Raw genomic sequence first — 21,734 nt, 5'->3', positions numbered from 1 at the left:
CACATTTACATCTAGAGTAATTAAGCTTGCTTAATTAAGAGTACAGAGGGGGTAAAAACATGTGAAACTATGCACAAAGATAACCCTGGAGTTGATGGTGCCAGTGCTGCCTGCTATTAGTAGTTGTTATTATTATTATTATTAGTGGTGGTAGTAGTAGGAGGAGGAGGAGGAGGAGGAGTAGAAATCTCCTAATGACTTATCTAAATGATATATAACAGTGAAAGCTATTTTCACCCACAGGTTTTGAGAATGTCTTGCATATTAAGACACAATCTGGCAACCCTTTTCTCCACACTGCAGTGCTGCGATTTGACATTTGAGCCGCCAGAGGGCGCTAAGGGGACCCATTCTGCTCATCAGCTTATATAATAAAGACAAATGTACAAAAATTGAACGTAACTTAAAGACAAGGTTTTATTTCCAATTCAAAATTTATTTAAATGATTAAAATGAAACATTTGCATATATTTCAATGCTTGTTCATTTCAAATTAAACGACGAGCATGGATGTTCTATTCTATTCTATTCTATCATGTTATATTGTATAATATTGCATTCTACTTTATTATTGTAAAAGTTGTACAGTTTGTTTCATGAAAAGATCCTTTATTCTATAGACGATGTTATTACGTCATAGCTCTCTGCTCCGCCCCGGTTTAGGTCTAATGAGTCTATTTAAAGAATCAACTCTCACTGATTTGATTGATCTAGAAGCTGTTTCTGAATGAAGCGAATGTTCATTATTTTAGATCTTTTTTTTAAAGAATTCTAAACGCGCTGAAACCCTAAAAACGTAAGCATCAGCACTGTGTTGTCGTTTTCTTTTTCAGTCCCGATTTCAGGCCCGTGAATCATTTCAGTTTTAAAGAGTCGTTCATAAGGAATCGACTCGCTTGAGAATCGTTTGTACTTGGCAGTAGCGCCAAATTAAATTTTTGTTCGTGGGACGAGGAGAAGGTTTTTTCAATGGTTTTACAGACTTTAAAATTATTTCCTGGTGAAAATATATTGTATTTTTGGAATTGAGTTGCTGAACTGTTTGGAAAGGGGCCGGAATGGATACCGGGAGCGGAGAGCGCGTGAAAGCGCGCGTGGGAGCGCGCGTGTACATCCCCGTGTCCATCACCGTCAGTCTGCTGCTGGTGACGTCCACCGTCTTCTTCACCTTCACGTGAGTCTTTTTTTTATTATTTATTTTTTATTTTTATTTTTATTTTTTTGTTTAACTTTATTTATTTATTTTTGTATTTGTTTATTTTATCTTTTAATTTGTATTTATTTTTTATTTAAATTTTTTTCATTAATTTTTATTATTTTTACCTTCACGTGAGTCAGTGCAATGCTGCAGACTTTATGACGTCATAGTGTTACACTACAGTCACATTGCATCATTCAGCTGAACTTTATCCTGTTGTGTTTACACTAAAACATCCACTCTACTGTTTACTAGCAATAAAGTTACCTGCAGTGAACAACTATCAAACATATTCAAAATAACACACACATTTGCTCATATGGATGATGCTCAAGGTCTTAAAACTCTTCAACTAACTTAAAACTCAACTACATTCATTTTTTATTCATTTCTGCCAATTAAGTTTCTTCTTCTTCTTCTTCTTCTTCTTCTTCTTCTTCTTCTTCTTCTCCTTCTTCTTAATAATAATAATAATAATAATAATAATAATAATAATATTATTATTATTTAGGGCTGTTAGAAATTGTATTCCTGAACATTGCTTTGACAAAACTCTTTCTCACAATGAGCATACAATCTACACACACACACACACACACACACACACACACACACACACACATATATATATATATATGAAATTTTGAAGAAAAAAAAAATTTGAAAAAAAATGTGTAATATAATCCTAGTTATCACAGTTATATATTACTGTTAGATATAAGTTAAAAGAAAAAAAAAGGTCAGACTCCAGAATTATTAACACCGTTAGCAACCAAGGATATAATGAGATGACTGAAAACCCTAAAAACACTCTTACATTAAAAAAATAAATAAATAATTCTTCAATAGAGCAAAAGATGTTTCTTTCTCTCTATCATTATGAATGAATTCAGTAGCCGAATGGTTTTTGGCCAATTTGCGCAAACTCTCTATTATTCAATATATAAAATCACACCCTGCATTTTGAATGTATAATTTACTCTGAACATGCAAAACATGTCGTGTGTTTAGCTCCTTAGGGTTAAAACGTACATAGGTTCTTTGTTGTATGTAAATCTGTCCTCAGGTTCTAATGAGTATTCATGGGTCAATCTGCACTGCAGAAACTAGGCCAGTGTACTACAGTCTGGAAAAGATTAAATCCAGCTGAAAGGATGATTTTTTTTTTTCTAGCAGGATGATAAGCTGGTGTGGAATGTTTTACAAAAGGCATGTCACAACATTTTGGACCGACGTTAATTCACAGTGTGGCCTTTAACTCAGCTGGTGTTGATGCTGAGCGAGTAGAAGGATAAAGCAGCATTTGCACCGTGACCTTTGCTGCCATGTTTGTCCCACTTTGGGTTCAGCATCATCTGATTCGCTGAACCGTCTGATGGCTCCAGCAGATGGGAAGTTGAGGATTAGGATTTGCATGCAGTAATTTTGATTTTCTGACTGGAGCGTCATCATGGAGTCTCTCTTACTAAACCCCTGCGTCCTAAAGTTTAGATCACTGTGGAAAGCATAAGTCGTGTCTCATCTTCAGTTCAAATGGATGTCTCTCTGACACTGGGCTTCTTTTTGATTTTAGAGTGATAGAGTTGTACATACATCGCAGCAGCGATGACGTCTCAATTCTGATTGGTCAGTAAGCGTTGATTCAGTTTCAGTCTCCACTGAACGTAATTTGTTCCAGTCAATGGTAAAGCTGTAATTTTAACATTTTCCACAATGGGAAAGTCAGAAGAATTAAAAAGAGTGAGGTGAAAGGCTGGTTGTTTATAGCCGCCATAACGTAATTATTAACTGGATCTTGTTTTGCAGATACCACTGATTTGAAAACATATCCTGAAACCAATATAACCTTACAACTTGCTGCGGTATAAGAGGAATAAAGGTTCAGGGTACATGCTTTAGTAGAAAAATAATCAGCTCTGGGGTGATGACAGTAACTTACTTAATTACTAACAAAATAAATAAAAAAAGAGCTCAGACATGAGTGTAAATAAAAGAGCAGGGAAATGTGACCAGTTTTATTTCACTTCTCAGGTCAAAGCAAATTGAACATAAACTCTGTACCGTTAAAACTCGATTGTTTTACACCTTTGTTTAAAAAAAAAAAAAAAAAAGTCATACAAGGTGATCTCTAGATCGTCTGCTCTTCCTGAGGCTTCGGTTTATGACATGAACATAAAAGTTGTAACTATAAAAAGTGACGAGCGTGCAGAGGAATTTAATTCTATATTTAATTCGTACAAATTGCTCGTATCCTGGAGCAGTCGGCATTGGATGTTAACCTTGATGCAAATGGTTTTCCTCTCACATGAATTATCCCTGAGACCTCGGACGAGAGAAGCCGCTCGTACATCACTTCACGTTTCACATCATTCTAATTAAAGCACTTCATCTAGAGAATAAATAGTCTCGATAGGGCTGGGTGTGTTCAGTGAAATAATTACACTGGTGATAAATAGCTAAATGAGAGAGATTTATTATGATAAGTTTTTTGGTCAGACTGCCAAGCCAGAGGTTATGATGGACTAAATATGGAAAAAAAAAATAAAATAAAATAATTCAACAAAAATACAGTAAAATAAGTAATAATAGTAATTATTGGTTGACACATTTGAGTTGGGGGTTTGATTCTCCATACTGCCTCAGAGTACTTAGAGTTTGCGTGGTGTTGTTTTTTCTTTGGGAACTCCGGTTTCCTCCACCTACATCTGTTACAGTCCAGTCGCCATCTTTAAATTGGCTTCTTTTCCAGGGTGTATCCTGTTTTGTCCGATATTCCTCTGGGATCATATCAAGGCCCCTTGTGACCCTGTGTGGGTTAAACGGTACAGAAAATAGATAGATGGATATTGAAGCCTGAACGTGTTGTGTGAATTTCTAAGTAAGAACTGATGAGTCTTCCAAAAAAAAATCCTGGTGTAGGTTTAGATCTCTATCGAGCAGCGGCCAAAACATGAGCAATTCACGACCTAGGGAGCTAATTGAGACGCACCCAGTGAGCGAAACGACGACGATACCTAGAAGCGCATATTGTCAGTAGCTACAACTAGAAAATACAGTGTTACCCAGGAGACTTCATGATTTTGATCCACAGCCCTGTCTGAGAGGCAGGAACAAGAAAGTACTTATTGTCCTTTCCTCTCAGGGAAACGGCTGTTCGGGGCCTGTAAATAAAATAACCCGGGATTCTGAGCTGAAGTGGAGCTCAGCGGAAATGTGCCTTTACAGTAAGAACCCATTTGAGCCGAGCCAAAATTAGATTTATAAGCACCTGTAGAAAGCTGTGATACAAGCAACACGGAGACGACGTTAATTGGAATTTATAACCTTTTTGTTCTCTGGGACGCTTTGTTTTCTACTGAAACTAGGAAGTCGTTCTGAAAAGAAGGTGATTGGAGTCAATCATGAGAGACTTCTCTTACTATTTAATATTATTATTCGCATCACTTTGGATGGCAGGTGACAAAAACAGTGGCAAGCTGCGATAACGCAACCTTTAAACACTCACTCATTTATTAAATGAATCATTTGAGCTTGCCATTAAGACGGATTGTTAAGTGCCGATGTTAATTCAACGACTGAGAGCACTGGAGTCCATCTGCTCAGCGTGTGTGTCCCCATCACTCCTCTTAATGTCGAATTACTGTTGCTTTCTGTTTTGTTTTGCTTGGAACTTTGCTTGTCCTTAACAGACCTTCTGCCTTTGAGTCAGATCAATGCATCTTCCTAAAATCTCATTTGTTAGTTAGTGTGTATATTTATTAGGCGAAGATAAAAAACGATTTAACTCTTAGGAGCTGTCATCAGCTCTGGACTCTGGACAGTCCTACAGACATTTCCTATTCATTTCACTGTATTAATGTAAACATGTTAGAAGAGAAATAACTGAATAAGCTGAAATGTTAAGAGGTTAAAAATTAGCTGTGCATTTTACTACGCTATTTTTAGATTTTGTATTTAAAGACCCTTAACCTTCATCGTTTCAGCTCTCTGCTTTCGTTGAATTCGTGTTTCTACTCGCAGTTTGCATGGGATAAAAATGACTACAATTAGAAATGTGCTAAATAAATAAAGTTGAAGTAGTTTATTCACTGCAGTATTCAGGCTTGCACACAGGCAGCAAAGGAAGCTTCGGTTTAAAGCTGCTCTGCTGTTTCATTTGGAGCGGGATCTCGTCAGGACACGCTGCACATAATAAACTCTCTTTGCTATCCAGATGGTCAGAAATCAATGTTGGTCCAGTCTTGTAGAGGCATCCTGAGTAATCCTTATAAGTTCTTAAAGGGAACGAAGCTTTGCACTCGTGATACAGTGAAAAGAAATACGTTATTTAATAAAGTCTTCGGTGTTGTGGCTGATCGAGAATACACTATATTAACAATATATACATAGAATTTATCATGATATGTATAAATGGGGGGGGCACGGTGGCTTAGTGGTTAGCACGTTCGCCTCACACCTCCAGGGTTGGGGGTTCGATTCCCGCCTCCGCCTTGTGTGTGTGGAGTTTGCATGTTCTCCCCGTGCCTCGGGGGTTTCCTCCGGGTACTCCGGTTTCCTCCCCCGGTCCAAAGACATGAATGGTAGGTTGATTGACATCTCTGGAAAATTGTCCATAGTGTGTGATTGCGTGAGTGAATGAGAGTGTGTGTGTGCCCTGCGATGGGTTGGCACTCCGTCCAGGGTGTATCCTGCCTTGATGCCCGATGACGCCTGAGATAGGCACAGGCTCCCCGTGACCTGAGGTAGTTCGGATAAAGCGGTAGAAAATGAACGAATGTATAAATAGGAACTATATTTTACTATAAGTTCATGATATATTTTTTTTAAGAGTTTTTTTTTCCGTTTACTAAAGTTCTCAGGAACAACCTCGGATTATTAAACAACATCGGAAAGACCTTAAACACATCACTGCAGTGCAAATGCTTTGAAAACACAAACGACGATTAATCCTTCCTGCACTGAATTTTACAACACGCTCTCAGACTAATGCTGAGGAAGGAGAAATAAGTCAGCCGTCATTGGAAATGAGTTGCAGGACGAACCTGAAAGCAGCAGTTAGACAGAGAGCAATAAACTTTTTCCACAGTCCACGACTAAGAACTTAATTATTATCCAGCCGTCCATCCATTTTCTTATCCTACATTGGGTTACTTGGGGAGAAAATGCCAACTCAGGAATCAGATTTTTTTTTTAATGTGCTATGACTTTTTAAATACGGTGTGATTTAGTTCCCGTCTGTAGCCAAAAAAACGAATACAGACCAACTAGAGAAAATAAGTCAGAATTAATTGGTGGTGCAGGTAACGTATATGAGCAGCAATGCCTAGAGAACGCATTCTTAGTGAAGGGATTAAGCTGTACATGAATGCCACTAACATTAACCACAAATTCAGGAGGATTTAATAAGCTCTCAGACCACTGGGACATCGTTGGCCCTGTGCCATTGTTTACTTTCCTCTATAATAAAGTCTAGAGCGATAAACAGCATTAGTCGGATTTTTGACTTTATGAGGATTCATGAGGTTCGGTGGCTCATTATGTCCGTCCCCCAGATGCCAGAAGGAGTCTAAATCCCAGCACAGAGGAAAGGACGGGGGGGAGGTAATAACTTCAGGAAATGGATGAAAATGTGTGGATGATGATGATGATGATGATGATGATGAAACTGGTTTCCTGTGGAATTTTGATTGGCAGTTGTTTTTTTTCCCCTAATGACACACTGATTTTGAAATCCAGCATTCAGATATCTCACAGAAAGCGGCGATGCTTTATGTTTTCCACATCCACTTCCACATCGCCTCTGATAAGCGTGATATGTGTGATCCCTGATCCCAAATCGGTAATCTGGGGATTATGGAAATGCAGCTGGCGTAGCGCAGACATTTATTTAGTCTCTACCCCCAACCCCCCTTTCTGACCTCCATTCCTGCACACAGCCACAAATAACAAGGTGGACAACAAAGGAGCCGCTGTCTCTTGTGGATGCTTCATCATTCATCGTGATCTCGATTCACTTTTATTTGCACAGCACTTTTAAGGGTCAAAAAACAGTTGGATGGATTTCCTGGGTTTAGATTTAAATTCATAACGAGTAAATGAGAGGAACACTGGAGAAACAGAACGCGTCCTCTTCAGATAGTGAGATTACGCCTCAATATAATGGTGTGTAATCAGAAGGTACATTATGTGCTGAAATGAGGCTCAATATGGGTGTATTGTGCGAGTCACATAAAGTTTTAGGAAGGTGTAGATCTGTACAGAGAAAGTTTGTACTTTAAATCAGTACAAAGACCATAAAATATCTCTTGGCTGTAATTTACGATGCTTTGTGGCACTGTACTATAACCTGATGTCATGTATTCTGTAATAAATACACACAGCTCTATATAATCCCAGTGTTTAAACTGTGTGCATTTGATCTACCACACCATCAGTTGTCCAGTGGATTTGTGATTACTTTTTCATTTAATCTTCTTCTGCAATTGAATCGTCCGCTCGTCTAATCCGCCGAATGTCATCGTCATCCTTGGAATGTATATTGTACCCAGAGGCTTTAAGGGCAGATGAAGTGTGAGATGGCTAGAGATATATGTTTCCACCATCTGATCAAAAGAAGGATCATCTGAATCAAGTCTAAGCGGGGTATTTGTGGTTGTGCCCATACGATGCCGCTGCACACCTCATCACATGGCTCTGAAGTAGCCATCAAGGCACACTTGTCTGTAATTGTAAGCACGACTCTCATTCTTCTCGTGTCTCACAGGTGTCCTTGGCTCGCTGAGAACGTGTCTCTTGCTTTCCCTCCATGCGTCGGCATCACATTCCTTTTTGTCCTGGCAAATTTCACCATGGCAACGTTCACAGATGCCGGCGTGCTGCCAAGGGGTCAGATCACGTTAAGATGCATTTATAAAAAAAAAAAAAAAAGGCTGATTATGATTAACAAAAATGCTTGAGGCTGATGAGATTTGTTTTTATTAAAACTCTCTCCTGTAGCTACCGAGGATGAAGATAAGGACGATGGCATGCGTGCTTCTCTTTATAAGGACGTGGAGGTCCGTGGAGTCCAGTTTCGGATGAAGTGGTGTGCTTCCTGCAGCTTCTACAGACCCCCACGCTGCTCCCACTGTAGTGTGTGTGACCACTGTGTGGAGGTGTGTGTGTGTGTATTTGTGCATGACATAATATTGAAATGGGAAAATTATAGTTGTGATTGCATAAGTAGTTTAGGTACAAGAAAATATAATGCAGTTAAAGTTATTTTAGCCCTTAAGCCTTGGTTTCTGTCCTTGTTTAGGCAAAGATGGACTTTACATTTGCCACAGTAGACATGCAGAAGTGGATAAATCCCCCATGGGGTAGAAGTCGTCCTAAGTCATAGTTGGTTAAAGAAGTTAGTTTATAACAGTACACAATGTGGAAAAGTTGAAGAGGGATAAATACTTTGCATAAGTCTATTTGTAGGAATGAAAGAGGAACAAAAGCAGGTTAAGCAACTTTGCCTTTATCATGTTTTTCCTTTTAAGATAGCATCTGTACAAGGTCAGCTGTATTTAGGAAGCCGAGCCAGTATTATGCATTGTGTGCCATTCGTTATTCGCTGTGTGTGCTTAGGAAAAAAAAAAACCTGCTGCTGCTTAAGATTCCACACAGCGATCTGCTGTTTGCCTGCATTAGAAATGCAAAATAAGTGAGAAACCGATTACAAATACAATTAGCTTAGCATTATTTTATTATTATATTATAATAATGCTAATTCCTGAATTTTTCTTGCGACAGCATCCGATGAACATGAACATTGGCTGTGTTTTGTAACTGTCTTTTATTTACAGTGCTTCATGGTTGCATACGACATTGGATTCTCACTCCTTCGCTAAATAAATTATTCCTAGGACTTTGACCATCATTGCCCCTGGGTGAACAACTGCATCGGGAGACGGAACTACCGTTTCTTCTTCCTCTTCCTGCTGTCTCTCAGTGTGCACATGGTGGCCATTTTCTCTGGGGGTCTCCTGTATATACTGGACCACCTAGAAGCCTTGTGGGAACTACATGCAACCGTCACGTATCCTGACTGCATACAGCTCCATGAGTTAATGATCTTTTTACGAAAGTGACAGATGAACATTTCCGCAAATGGCACCGCTCTGCATGCATAACACACCGGTTTAACTGTTAACGCACACAATTAAGCTCCCAGGATCCATCTGTGCAGCCAGACTTACAACATTCACATGAAATTTCTGTTCGTTTCACTTTAAGTTAGAAGAATTTAGTGGCTAATGAGAAGTTAGCAGTTCAATAATAATGTTTTCTTGTTATAACTGAATGATTCCAAATGGTAAACTGATTGATAATGGTTCATCATCTGTGTTTGAAAAGTTTCAAATCTTTAATGCAATGGATTAGATTTTTGCCTGAATTTAGTCTACTTGTCCAAATGTAACAAGTGCGAATTGAAACGAACTAGCCGATGTTGCTAGCTAACAAACCGATCTAATAAAACTCAGGTTAAAGCTACACACAACACATTAAGAAGTTTTGAACAGTTATTAAGCTTTAAAAGCTCTAAAACCTTTACATTGTGAAATCTACCATGTCTACCATTTCTTGAAGACATATTTTCAGTATCATCCTATGCATAGAATAACATGTTCAGTCATCTTGGCCTCTCACATGTACTGTACCTACCTCAGTGGTCAGTACCCTCAGTGGTGGTTAGCTGAGTTAGTACCATTTGGATCAGTTCATCAGTAGTGTGAGTTGCTCCTTGACATCACTGGGGCAGTTTGTCCATCATGAGCCTGTCAGGGCTGTTTTTCATCCCTGTTATGGGATTGGCCTGCTTCCATATAGTCCTTGTGGTAGCAGGACGAACCACAAATGAACAGGTAAGACGAGTGAAACGTGTGTTCATTATGAATGTAAGATCATTGATTGGATGCTGAGAAATAGCAGGTTTTCCAGATATCCCTTGTTGCGGCGATAATGATAATGAGTCTTTCTTCCAGGTGACTAGAAAGTTCCAAGGAGGATCAAATCCCTTTACACGTGGCTGCTGCGGCAATGTGGAGTTTGTTCTGTGCAGTCCTATCACCGCAAGGTACAACATTATCCTAACTTGGCTCTCTATAACGTCCAGTCCATCTTTGGTCGTGTGTCATGCTGTAAATTAGCATTTTCTTTTTTGTGTCTTTTTCACTGGAAGATACACCAAGAAGTTGGGAAACAAGCAGACCGTCCACATCCAACCACCATTCCTAACACCAGAGTCCATCGAAATGTCAGCCATAAAAGTTGAAGACAATGGGATCCGCACTGAAATACTTTCTGTGAAGGTAATACACATCCCCTATCCTATTTTAGTGTACAATTCAAAAGGGAAAATGAGCACGATTAACCCAATGAGCCAAATTAAGAATATGAGTGGGCAAATATGTGAACTGAAACCTCTAATTTAGCAGATATTTACCACTTCTCTTTTTTGTCCTCTCAAATTACACCTTATAAGCCAGTGAAGAGCCTATTTAAAGACTTTAATCAAGGCATGTGAATGTGACATGAACATTAACCATCTGCCTGACTGCTTTTGCTTCCTGTGTAACTGCAAGAGAGAGATATCTCATTGTCTGTGATGGTGCTTAACTGTAGAAGTGTAGAAGTGAAGGCCCATTCAATACTCTGACACTTGTAATGGATAGGTCCGTGTTTGTCCTCTGCTAGCGTGCAGGAGAACTGGATGTCTATGAGTATAAACAGATGAACACACCCGAACCCGACCCAGTTCTGCTCAAGAGTCAGCCGCAAGGTGGACGTTCGTGTTTCTTTTGCACCCGTCATGTTATTTTAATCAGTGTGAAGTGTGATGTTTTAGAATGCACACCTAAAATCATATTCAGGTTATAATAGAAAGTCACAGATGTGTTTTATTCTGATTTAGAGCGCTTACTGCAATCCAAAACCATATTACCGTCTACCCCGAGCAAAATCGGTCAGATTGTAGAGTCGTCTTTCAGAGTGCATTATCGAGGTCCTGTGGAGCAAGTGAGTGGACAGTAGGGCTCAGGTCAAGAATAATAATCTGAAATGTGACGAAGACCAGCGAAGTCCAGGATAGACAAATATTGAGTCCTGTCATAGACCGGGCCTTAAAAAGGACAGTGGGAGCTTTAAGGTTTAAAGAATTATTGTTTGGTAGCTTGTAAGCTCATATCCTGATGCTGCAAATCTGTCCAAGTGCACTTCAAGACAAGGAAAAGAAAAAGAGCTCAACATTAAGCAAATCCTTAAAGGTGGGGTCTCGGATATTTGAGAAATGCTTCAGAAAACTGTGTTGGCCACCAAACAAAACAAAAATTAAAACAAACGTGTAGCCATTGAGCAGAAAGGGGCGTGTCTTGTCAATATGGGCGGAGAGAGTGTTCGGTGCGCATGTGTGACATTAGCAGAAAGCGGTTTTAGCATTGACATGGAGGATAAAAACAAAGAAAGAAAGAGAAGAAAGTCTTACGATAAGGCAAGAAGTAGGACGTGTTAATATAGGATCAGCTTTCCAGCGCTGGAGAGAACTGAAGGAGCAGGAAGTTGGCCACATATTCAAAGATTGGAGTTTCCCGAGTCAATAACTCCTGAGCTAAACACTGTTACTAGCAATAGCAAGACACGCCCCTTTCTGATTATTGGCTACATGTTTGTTTTGATTTTTGTTTTGTTTGGTGGCCAATGCAGTTTTCTGAAGCATTTCTCAAATATCGGAGACCCCACCTTTAAGCCTCAACTGCTCAGTTATACAAGTCACTTTGGATAAAGCATCAACTAAGCTTTATCCAAAGGTAAATGGTTTTGGCCTTATATTTACTACAATTGTTGCATAGATCTGATTTGCTTCTCAAACAGAAATGTTAACATACTTAAATGCACCAAAAAAATTAAAATCTACAAACTGTCTATGGGATAATGTTTGGACCTGGCACTGTCCAATCCTTATTTTTTTTTCAAGTATAGACCTTCTAGTAATTCAATTTCATTCTTTTCATCACATCACCTGGTTCTTTGTTCATTTCCAGTATAAGGTTTTTCTTTGATCTTAAAGCATTTCAAGGATTCACTGGATTACTGAATTGCACAGACTATATTCTGCCCCAGTTCACTTTGAGCTGCATTGAAATGTGTATATCCTTCATTTACTTTGTGCTGTGCATTTCACCAGTGTTGGAGTGGGGGTATAATGGTTAGTGGCATTTTGTCAAGAAAAGATATCCAGAACATTTTTACATTAAAATGGGAAGTTACAGATATATGTAAATAAAGATGTTGGTTTGTAATGATGCTCGAAGCCAAGATACAAGATTGAAATGGTCCTGATTAATACAACCTCTTCTTTTTAAATTCTGTGTTAATGCAGATGGACTGCACAGAGAACCCCCAACTCCACATGAGTGGTTTTGCACAGGGTCTATTTTCTGAAGCTGGAAGACAAACGGAGAAGCAGATTCCCACCTCTACCATGCAGTCCAGCACACTTCCCATGAACACACTCATTCTGAACTCCCGCTCACTCACTTTGAAACACGGCCACTCCAGAGGAGACCGAGCTCATCAGTGTCCCGATTCTGTGGCATCTTCTTCCAGCCAGGGCATCCTGAGCCTCTCCTATGATAGCCTCTTCAGTCCAGCACAGCGTGGGACTTTCAAAGTGAACTACCTGGCTCCTTTCCTTCCTTTAGAGCTGGGCCTGGCCATCAGGTGCCCACCAGATGCCCAGAATGCGCCCTCACGTACCTGCAGCCCGGGTTTCACTGGCATGAGCAGGCAGTCTCCTGTGCACTATGACAGCCTTTCCAAACCTGCCATGAGCTCTATCCAGGAACGTCATGAAATGGAGGAGCGAGAAAAGCAGTCGTCTTTGCATCCCATTCAGGATGTGTCTGTCTACGACACGCCCAGTGGGTACAGCTTGCCATCTCGGAGGCCAACTCCGCCCGCCTATGGCTCTCGAGAGTTCCTTATGAGCAGCGCAGCGTACGGCTACGCCTCTTCGCTCCGACGGGCATCCAGGACTTCCAGCTCATCCATGCATGCCAATATGGCCCTTCAGAATCGCTCGGTCTCACCCTCAGCCTGTAGATCTCTGGAGCATCATGCTCAGCACTCAACCTCGTCTATTCCCTGCCCGATGCCCTGCTCCTCCTACACAGCGCAGAAAGCGCTGGCTTTAATCACCACCTCAGAGAGAAAAGACTCAGGTCCGTAGTTTGAGCCCCAGATCCTTCCAGTCTGTCTATATTCTTCCAGTCTGTCACATATTTATAATGTGGAAAACGTCCCATTTATCATTGCTTGATTTCACATGCTCATATTGATCCATATATGTCTCAACCTTTATACAGATTTATTATAGAATTCAACTTTTTCATGTATTTGTTATCAGGAAAAAGCACAAGCTTCACTGATAGGATGTGAAGAACATCTCCATGCTGTGTGACAAATTCATTTTGTAGTTAGATGTGCTTAGTTAAATCTAATTTGTAATTTTGTTTGTTTTAAACAGTCCATGAATGTTGAGTTAAAATGCATTCTGTAAATTTTGGCCAAATTTCTTATCACATTTTTATAGCTGTCAATAAAATATATGCTCAGAGATTAAACTCTGGTCTGGCTCTGTGGCATCACGGGCTCTGCAAACAAGAGATAAAATGAATGTGGATTAACAACATCCAAACAATCAGGCTAAAAAGACATCTCTCATAATTGCCTGTCAAATATATCGCCTGTCGTTTCAGGACACACTCCATCATCCAGTAACACTGAGGTATTCCGTCTGCATGTGACTTTAGTGAATTAGTTTGAATTCATCAACTAACTTCTGTGAAAACTACTCGCCATAGTTTGACCTACAGCAGAGTGGATCTTAACTGCATTATTTAGAATCATTAAAAAGATATTTGCATATTAGCAGTAACAAGCAACTTTCACCAAGTAGCTACATCATGTTCACCAGCTCATTATTTCTGTATAAAAATAATCACGTTTTCTGAAACGACGCTTATCGTTTAGTCGTTTCGTAGCCTTTGCATGTTTAGAGCTCCCTCGTCTGTTCATGGGAATGAGCACATGTTCATTATGGCTTGTTTTAGGAAGCAGGATGCTCATTAGTACACAGTAATGCTCATTATTAGTCTTAATGCATATTTCTTTCACTTACCTCTAATATACCGTAAATTGCTATTATGTCTAAGGATGATGCATCATTTTGCAGTAAGAGCTGCCAGTTATTGGAAGATAGTATCACAAAGAAGACTTTTGGGTTTCAGTGCTATTTGTCATTATAAAGCTTGGTGTTCATCTGCATAACATCAAAGTCCCATTGTTTCTCCAGGAAGCAGCGGTTACAGACAAAAAAAAAGCTTCTGGTCCACAGATTCTTGTCTCCGCTCCATTGTGATTGGTAGATTGGTAAATTATTCAATCTAAATGGTATTTACCATGGCTTAGCTGTCAAGAAACTGCTGTCCTTTACATTGACTATTTCCTTACATGTGCAAATACACAGATGCAATTTCCCAGTACGTCTTTCATCTCTGTAATCCAAAATCTAACCAAAGACAAAACAGAGCGCTCAGCAAAGCTGGAGCAGAGTACACAGCGATGAAAAGACTAGATCTAATTAGTCCGTAGACAGGCGCTGCATTTGAATCAATTTTTTTCCCCTCAAAGACAGAAAATGTAAGAGTCTGATGATTTAAATTGTCAGCTTGTGTCTGTAGTTTTTATTATATAGAGCCGTAGGTGTCACATATGCAGTCCTGGAGAGCCAGAGATCATTAGCATTAGCATTTTTTCACCCGTAGCTCAACTTAGCTCATTAGTCAGACTTTCATGAGATGAATTGGATATGGAGGAAAAAGGAAAAAGCTCTGCTGGGATTTTGCCCCTTAGTTTCTGATAAAAGTGGTTAGATATACATATTCATATGCACTAAATAGATGAAGTCAGTGCTCCACAAGCAGGATTGAGAAACTTATATATATATATATATATATATATATATATATATATATGGAATGATTTTGGAAATTAGTATCATGGTTCTTGCTTGTGTTCGTCTGAATACAAAACCTACTTTACTTAAGGCTTTGTATTGCATTAAAAATATCGTACATTGCGAAAGAATTCGTTAAGTTTAGATCAGAAGTCTTTAGTGCCAAAGGCAGCAGCTGATGACGTTCTGGCAGTGTCAGAAAATTTGCTATTAAAATCTCAGAGTGAAGCTGCCAAGAAAAGTGTTTGCTCTGACGTCAGAAGATTGCACAGTCCAATCCTGACAATCCTGCAGCCATCCGTGGCCAAAAGTTAAAAGAGCAAAAACTTGTCATGCTCTCCAAGTATGAGAGCAGACACTAGTCAGTCACGGGCACCTTCCTATAATGTGAAGAGCATTAGAAGCAGTAAAGGGGTGTAAGACTTGGTAGGAGTGTGACAGAAGATTCATCCATCAAAATAAGGACTGCAAAGGATTATTCTAAACGTATAAGACTGGTACAAAAAGGGTAGTGGCAGAGGCAAAATATACAAGAAATGTTCTGTTTACTGTATGTGACTCCATTTTCTGCATGTTTCTCCAGTTCCTTTATCTTCTCACAAATGCTTCTAGAAAATTTTATTGGGTTGGTTTAGTACATTGTGACAATTAATCATCTTAAAAGGCCGTTAAAGGTGCACAGTGTAAATGAAAAAATAGGTACATACCATAACCTCAGCTAAATGGCATTAGCAATTACTGAAAAAACAGCAGAATCTGGAGTTCTGTGTGACTTCATGCTAGTTTCCTTCAGAGGGACCTAACATGAAAGACTCATGGGCAGGAGTTATAGAATACCAGAGAGAGATAGATAGTGAGACCGAGAGATAGTGAGTATGGAAAATGTACCAGTCTTGGATAAAGAAGAGAATTTGTAGGATGTTACCTAGGAAGAAGGTGAAGCTCCAGACATGATTTCTCCCAAAGTTTGTATTATGTGCCTTATTCATTCTACTCTCTATCTCTGTATGGTGATCATTGCAAAAAATTATCATTGCAAAAGCGTCCCAAACATGTAAAGATATCACCATAATGTAGATGTAAGGAACTGTGATGCCCTCCAATGAGGACAGCAGGGTTTTAGGAGGTTACAGTTGCATTGGATCTGCAGCAATATCTGAAGTTAAGACAAGTCAGGAGGCGGGAGAGTGCACAGCACCACATAAACCACCTTTGATCAAATATTAAAAACGGTAGGCTCACTCGCAGCCAGTTATCTGCTCATTCAAGAGACTGTTTTTTTAAGGGGAGCCAGTCTGATGAGTGAGCACCAGGCCTGTGGTGAAATGATAATGAAAGGAACTGCAGGTGCTCAGGGCAGTCTGAGGTTGGAGAAGTGTTAGCATGCTCAGCCCTACATAATCGATGGCATTGCGACTGTGCCTTTAATTACCGGGATTGTTGGGCCATGTTGTGGAGTGTTATTTCAATGCATACGTGCTGCACATGCACAGCAAATCCCTGGTGATAAATTAACAGCTACAATGCTGAATTAACACCTCCAGCATACACTCCATTCCAGCTGGACACAAATGAACAGTGCGATAGTTCATTGAACATTGCAAAATTTGCTGTGTGGTTAGGGGATTGTACTGAAAATTAATTACCCTACTGTGGACTTAATTATTACATAAAAGTTTCCAAGACAGTCCTAAAGGATGTAGTGCTGCGTATCCACATGTTTATTCCCTGCACACGTTAACCAGGTAACGCTGATTGTCTTGCTCTTCTGTTTTGGATTAAGTGTTGGAATGGGACCAGATATATGATATTGGGAAGCAATGCTGTGTATCAGAAAAAACAGTAAGTCCTGGCTTAATTATTGTAAAGGCCATAGGGCACTGATGTCAGCAAAAATAATTTTAGACATTTCTAGCTTATGTACTTCTCCCAGTGGATATCTTACCAGTGTCTAGACAAATGTCAAGACATTTTACTGTTTCTTTCTTTTATATATATATATATATATATATATATATATATATATATATATATATATATATATATATATATATATATATACACACAGGAGTGCTGTGGATTTTATATATATATATATATATATATATATATATATATATATATATATATATATATATATATATATATATAAATATATAAATATATATAAGAAAGAAGCATTATACCTGTGTGTGTGTGTGTGTGTGTATATATATATATATGTGTGTGTGTGTGTGTGTGTGTGTGTGTGTGTGTGTGTGTGTGTGTGTGTGTGTGTGTGTATATATATATATGTGTATATGTGTATATATATATATATATATATATATATATATATATATATATATATATATATATATACATACACACACAGGAGTCCTGTGGGTTAGTCATAAGGTGTTTTTTTTATATTTCCTATAACAGCAGCTATGGCACTAGTTCTGCCTGCAAGACAAATTGCAGGTTTGTAAAAATGCACATGGTCTAACATGTTACTGTTTCTATAGTAACAACTCATTCACAGGGACTTGCATGGTGGATGATCCATACAACCTAAATCTAATGACACAATAAACGATTAAACATGTAAAAAGAAATGTATAATGGTTGATATGTATAATGGTAATGTTGTTTTCAGATGTATGGAGCCTATTTTGTAAGTAACAGTCAGAAAGTGTTCCACCACGTTAATGTCCACCATGTCTTTAGCTTCCTGCCTATGTAATAAACAACAAATTATATTTTTTACCAAACAGCTGTGACATAAGAGGAATAAAACACCACTAGACGAACAGCTCTGTTAGATTACATCACACCATCCTGTCATTGATTATTTTAGCTATAACAAGAGTTATATAAAATATAAATATAAATATCAATTTGTCATGACATGTTTGTTAAAGAAGGTCTCTCTCACACACCTTCTCTCCTTCCTGATACAGGAGCATCAGGGTCATGACACCTCCTACAGCGTCAACTGACAGAAGAAAAAAAAGCAGATAAATCATCATCATCAGTAGAGCTCTACAGGGAACAGTGTCTTACATGCATTATTAATCACAATTCAGGGAGAATCTACCCCATTCATTATTCATCAAATAAATGCAGTGGGCTACTGGTCCAGCGGTGCACCACGCAAGGGAGAAACTGTTCCACTAGTATCTTTAGCCTGCTATTATCTGTCATCAAGTCCATTTTCTATTATGAGTCAACTACTTTACCTTGATCACGACTTAACCCTGGTGCTCTGTTCAGGTCAAAATGAACCTTTTTTTGGGAGGGCAGAAGGGCATATATTTAAAACCTGAATCACATTTGCTATTTTTTATGATGATGATGATAATTAAGCACTCAATGCAACATTATTCATATCCGTCTACCAGTTAGAGCATTTTAGGCTACAGAGGCATCATTAGTACTATCATAGCTAGCATTAATAACAGCAAGTTACATTTTGACTATAGATTTGCTCACATTTTAGTTTAAGTTTGAACTAAAAACACTAAACAAATTAACCTCAGGCTTTTACACTAATATTCTAGTTAAAGGGTGAAATTTTTAAAGATAGAATGCAGGAGTTTTATTTCAAACTGAATCAACTGTTTTATTCAAAGATTAAAACTAGCATATTATATCTATCCTGCTGTATACATGGCTGACATGATGACTGGTATATAGTCTAAGGTCTAAAAGTTTCCTCCACAGGGACAAATTTAACTTTTTTTTTTTTTTTTTTTTAGATATCATCATCATCATCATCATGCACTCATCATATATTAATGATTCATTCTGTTCTGTATTATTCCAGAACAGGTTTTTGTATATAAAGTAGTATATAAACATATGATAGCTGGTTATTTATGTTTTTTAATAGCATACAATTAAAATAAAGAACTCAAAAGTGGTTCTTCAGTTTGTCCTTCTGGAGGAAATCTTCAGGTTCTACATCCATCCCTAAAACAAAGGGATTTCCTGCTAGAAAGAAACTAAAAACATTTAATTATTAAAGATTAAAGATCCTTGCTGAACCTTTTAGCACAGTAATAAATCTTTATGCGCTTGATATTTTATTAATATTATTTTGTGACTAAATAAGATGAAGATATATAGCATATTTAAATATGTAATTGGATCGCTGCTGAATATATTGTTTGTGAATGATTCAGAGCCTCAAGGTAAACCATGGTTAAATCTAATGTCAGCTCCTTTATACAGAAAAGAAAAGAAAAGTGCACACAGGTCTTGAAATGCTAGGAAGCTAAACATACATGAGATCTGTGTTGGTCTAAGGGCTGTAATGGCTTGAATGAAGTCGTGTGTGTGTGTGTGTGTGTTTGTGTGTGTGTATTGCATGGCCATGTTATATTTGTATTGAAGCAGCTTAGGTTTTTTTTTTTTTCTCAAAGAAAATAGAAAAGATCTCAAAGTAAAAGTAGAGGATTGTATTGGACAGCACCAGCTGAGCCACCCTGGCCCACCAATTGGGAGGCTAATAAATAAGGTATTATCACATAAAAGAGAAAGATGTCGAATGTTGGAACATAACACATTTGCCATGGTAATAGATCCATTACTCTACGTGTGGGTGTCTGTTTACAGCTTTCAATGTCGGTTGATTTTTTTCTAACCTTACCCCCTGTAGTTCTCTTCTCCTGCTAATATGAACATATCTCTTTCAGGGATGTTAATATTACAAAAGAAGACATTTTGGGGAAAAAGGAGACAGGCAGAGAAAGGGAATGATGCAGAGACTGTGTATAATTTTAATTGCTATTTTGATAAGTAGCTTACTTAACATATGTGAATGTGCCATTCGAGGAGGATTAATCACCATTTGAGCAGAATTAAATTACAGGCTAAATTATTCTGTTGGTGGTAATTCTTCTCTTGGGAATGGTGAAGGATGAGTAAATAGTTGTGGCTGGTGTCTTGAAAGCAAAAAAAGCTTGGAAGGATGTGCATTTTATTATTTAGGCTAATTCAAGGATCACTTTTGGTATAAGGAAGAATAAACCTACGAACAAGCTTGGTTATTACCACAAAGTTCCACCCAGAAACCCTGTGGAGACGATTGATATCCAATGAAACTTCTGAAACCACACTGTGGTTTATCAGGAAGATCAAACCATACCTGTCAGATCATCACAACACCTCATCCAAGCTCTCATCATCGAACAGCTTGACAAGAGCAAATCTCTGCTGGCTGATATACCAGCCTACACTGTTGCATGAATAAAAAGCAGCACCGTGTTTGGTCTTCAATCACCCTAAACGAGCACACATGTCTCCACTCTTAATCTTCCTCCACTGGCACCCCGTAGCTGCTCAGATCAAGTCTTTGAAGCTTGCCTACGGAGTAACCATTTAGTTTTATATTTATCCAAATAACTTGCAAATGAGGTGGAATCCAATCAAAGCATGGAGCTATGTATTTGAGACTCATGGTTGTTGCTCAAAGGCGTACCTCTCCTTCTGTGCAAGGATTTGAACGAACAACCTTGCAGTTACTAGCGCTGAATCTTACTATATGACCTTAAAAAGACTATGGCTTTCACATCAAGAACTCTTAATGGTCTTAATGGTTGTTGGTTGTAAATAAGTTAATAGCAACTCTTCGTAACTAAATTGTAGCCTAACTAGTGTCTAATGAGAACATAATATTATTCAGATACACAAATGCACAGTGTTATAAGTTAATTGATTGATTGTTTCATCTGTTAAGTTAACACTTACCTAATCCAAGTCAGGGTTCGGCAGATCTTGATCCTATTCTGGGAGCACCAGGGAATACACCATCGAAGGGATGCCAGTCCAATGCAGTCCACCCACTGGCATGTTTTTGGGAGGTGGAAGGAACCATAGAACATGGAGAAAAGCAATGAAGACACAAGGAGTACATGTGAGAACTCTTACATTTACCTGATCTCAGGACTAAAGAGGGGACTCCGAGGCTGTGAGTCAGCATTGCCACCTACTGTGATACTGTGCCACCCTATATTAAGTATAATTATCCCACTTAGTGTGCATCTAGTTATAAAGAACCTAAAATGGTTGTTGAGATTGTGCTCTCTTTAAAGTCCTGTACATGATGTGCAGTTATTTCATTTTCACCTGTTCTGTGAATTCCCAGTGTGCTTGGAAATTCTGTAGGTAACATACGGTACAAGTTAATTCACCACTCAGAAGAATAGAGAAAATCTCAGCAATTTTGTGCCATGTCATCAGAAATAACCAGGATTACAGCATTGTCACAACAGTAATAGCTGATGGTGTTCAAATAAACCAAAAAGAAACATTATTTTGGTTCATTTGGCACTTATTGGATACCTGATTGGATATAAAGCAATACATTAGCCCAAATATACATTATGCAAAAAGCCTATAATATACAGTAGGGTAGCATTTTGTCAAAAGCTCACGGGTGATGACCATAATATAAAATATTATCATTGTAGTAATAATACAATAATGCATAATAATGACTAATTATAATAT

General features: G+C 38.5%; 1 protein-coding gene across 1 annotated transcript; it reads left to right on the top strand.

Moving 5' to 3' along the window:
* The first annotated feature begins 880 nt into the window (after nucleotides 1-880).
* On the top strand, nucleotides 881-13,784 carry zdhhc8a (zinc finger DHHC-type palmitoyltransferase 8a). The gene is made up of 8 exons (XM_060896040.1): nucleotides 881-1,174; nucleotides 7,962-8,083; nucleotides 8,195-8,352; nucleotides 9,091-9,263; nucleotides 9,987-10,089; nucleotides 10,210-10,301; nucleotides 10,407-10,536; nucleotides 12,603-13,784. Exons 1-8 carry the CDS (start codon nucleotides 1,059-1,061, stop codon nucleotides 13,449-13,451), a joined length of 1,743 nt encoding a protein of 580 aa, XP_060752023.1. The 5' UTR covers nucleotides 881-1,058; the 3' UTR covers nucleotides 13,452-13,784.
* The last annotated feature ends 7,950 nt before the right edge of the window (nucleotides 13,785-21,734 follow it).

Source organism: Tachysurus vachellii, chromosome 20, assembly GCF_030014155.1.
Source record: "Tachysurus vachellii isolate PV-2020 chromosome 20, HZAU_Pvac_v1, whole genome shotgun sequence".
Taxonomy (NCBI): domain Eukaryota; kingdom Metazoa; phylum Chordata; class Actinopteri; order Siluriformes; family Bagridae; genus Tachysurus; species Tachysurus vachellii.
Note: the sequence above shows the minus strand (reverse complement) of the source record. Positions and strands in the feature narration are given on the sequence as shown.

What these genes read in the sequence shown, in the direction of transcription:
- zdhhc8a (XM_060896040.1), top strand. Translation starts at nt 1,059, where the DNA reads ATGGATACCGGGAGCGGAGAGCGCGTGAAAGCGCGCGTGGGAGCGCGC. An exon ending in ACCGTCTTCTTCACCTTCAC is followed by an intron (nt 1,175 to 7,961) that starts GTGAGTCTTTTT and finishes CGTGTCTCACAG; the next exon opens with GTGTCCTTGGCTCGCTGAGA. An exon ending in GAACTACATGCAACCGTCAC is followed by an intron (nt 9,264 to 9,986) that starts GTATCCTGACTG and finishes TCACTGGGGCAG; the next exon opens with TTTGTCCATCATGAGCCTGT.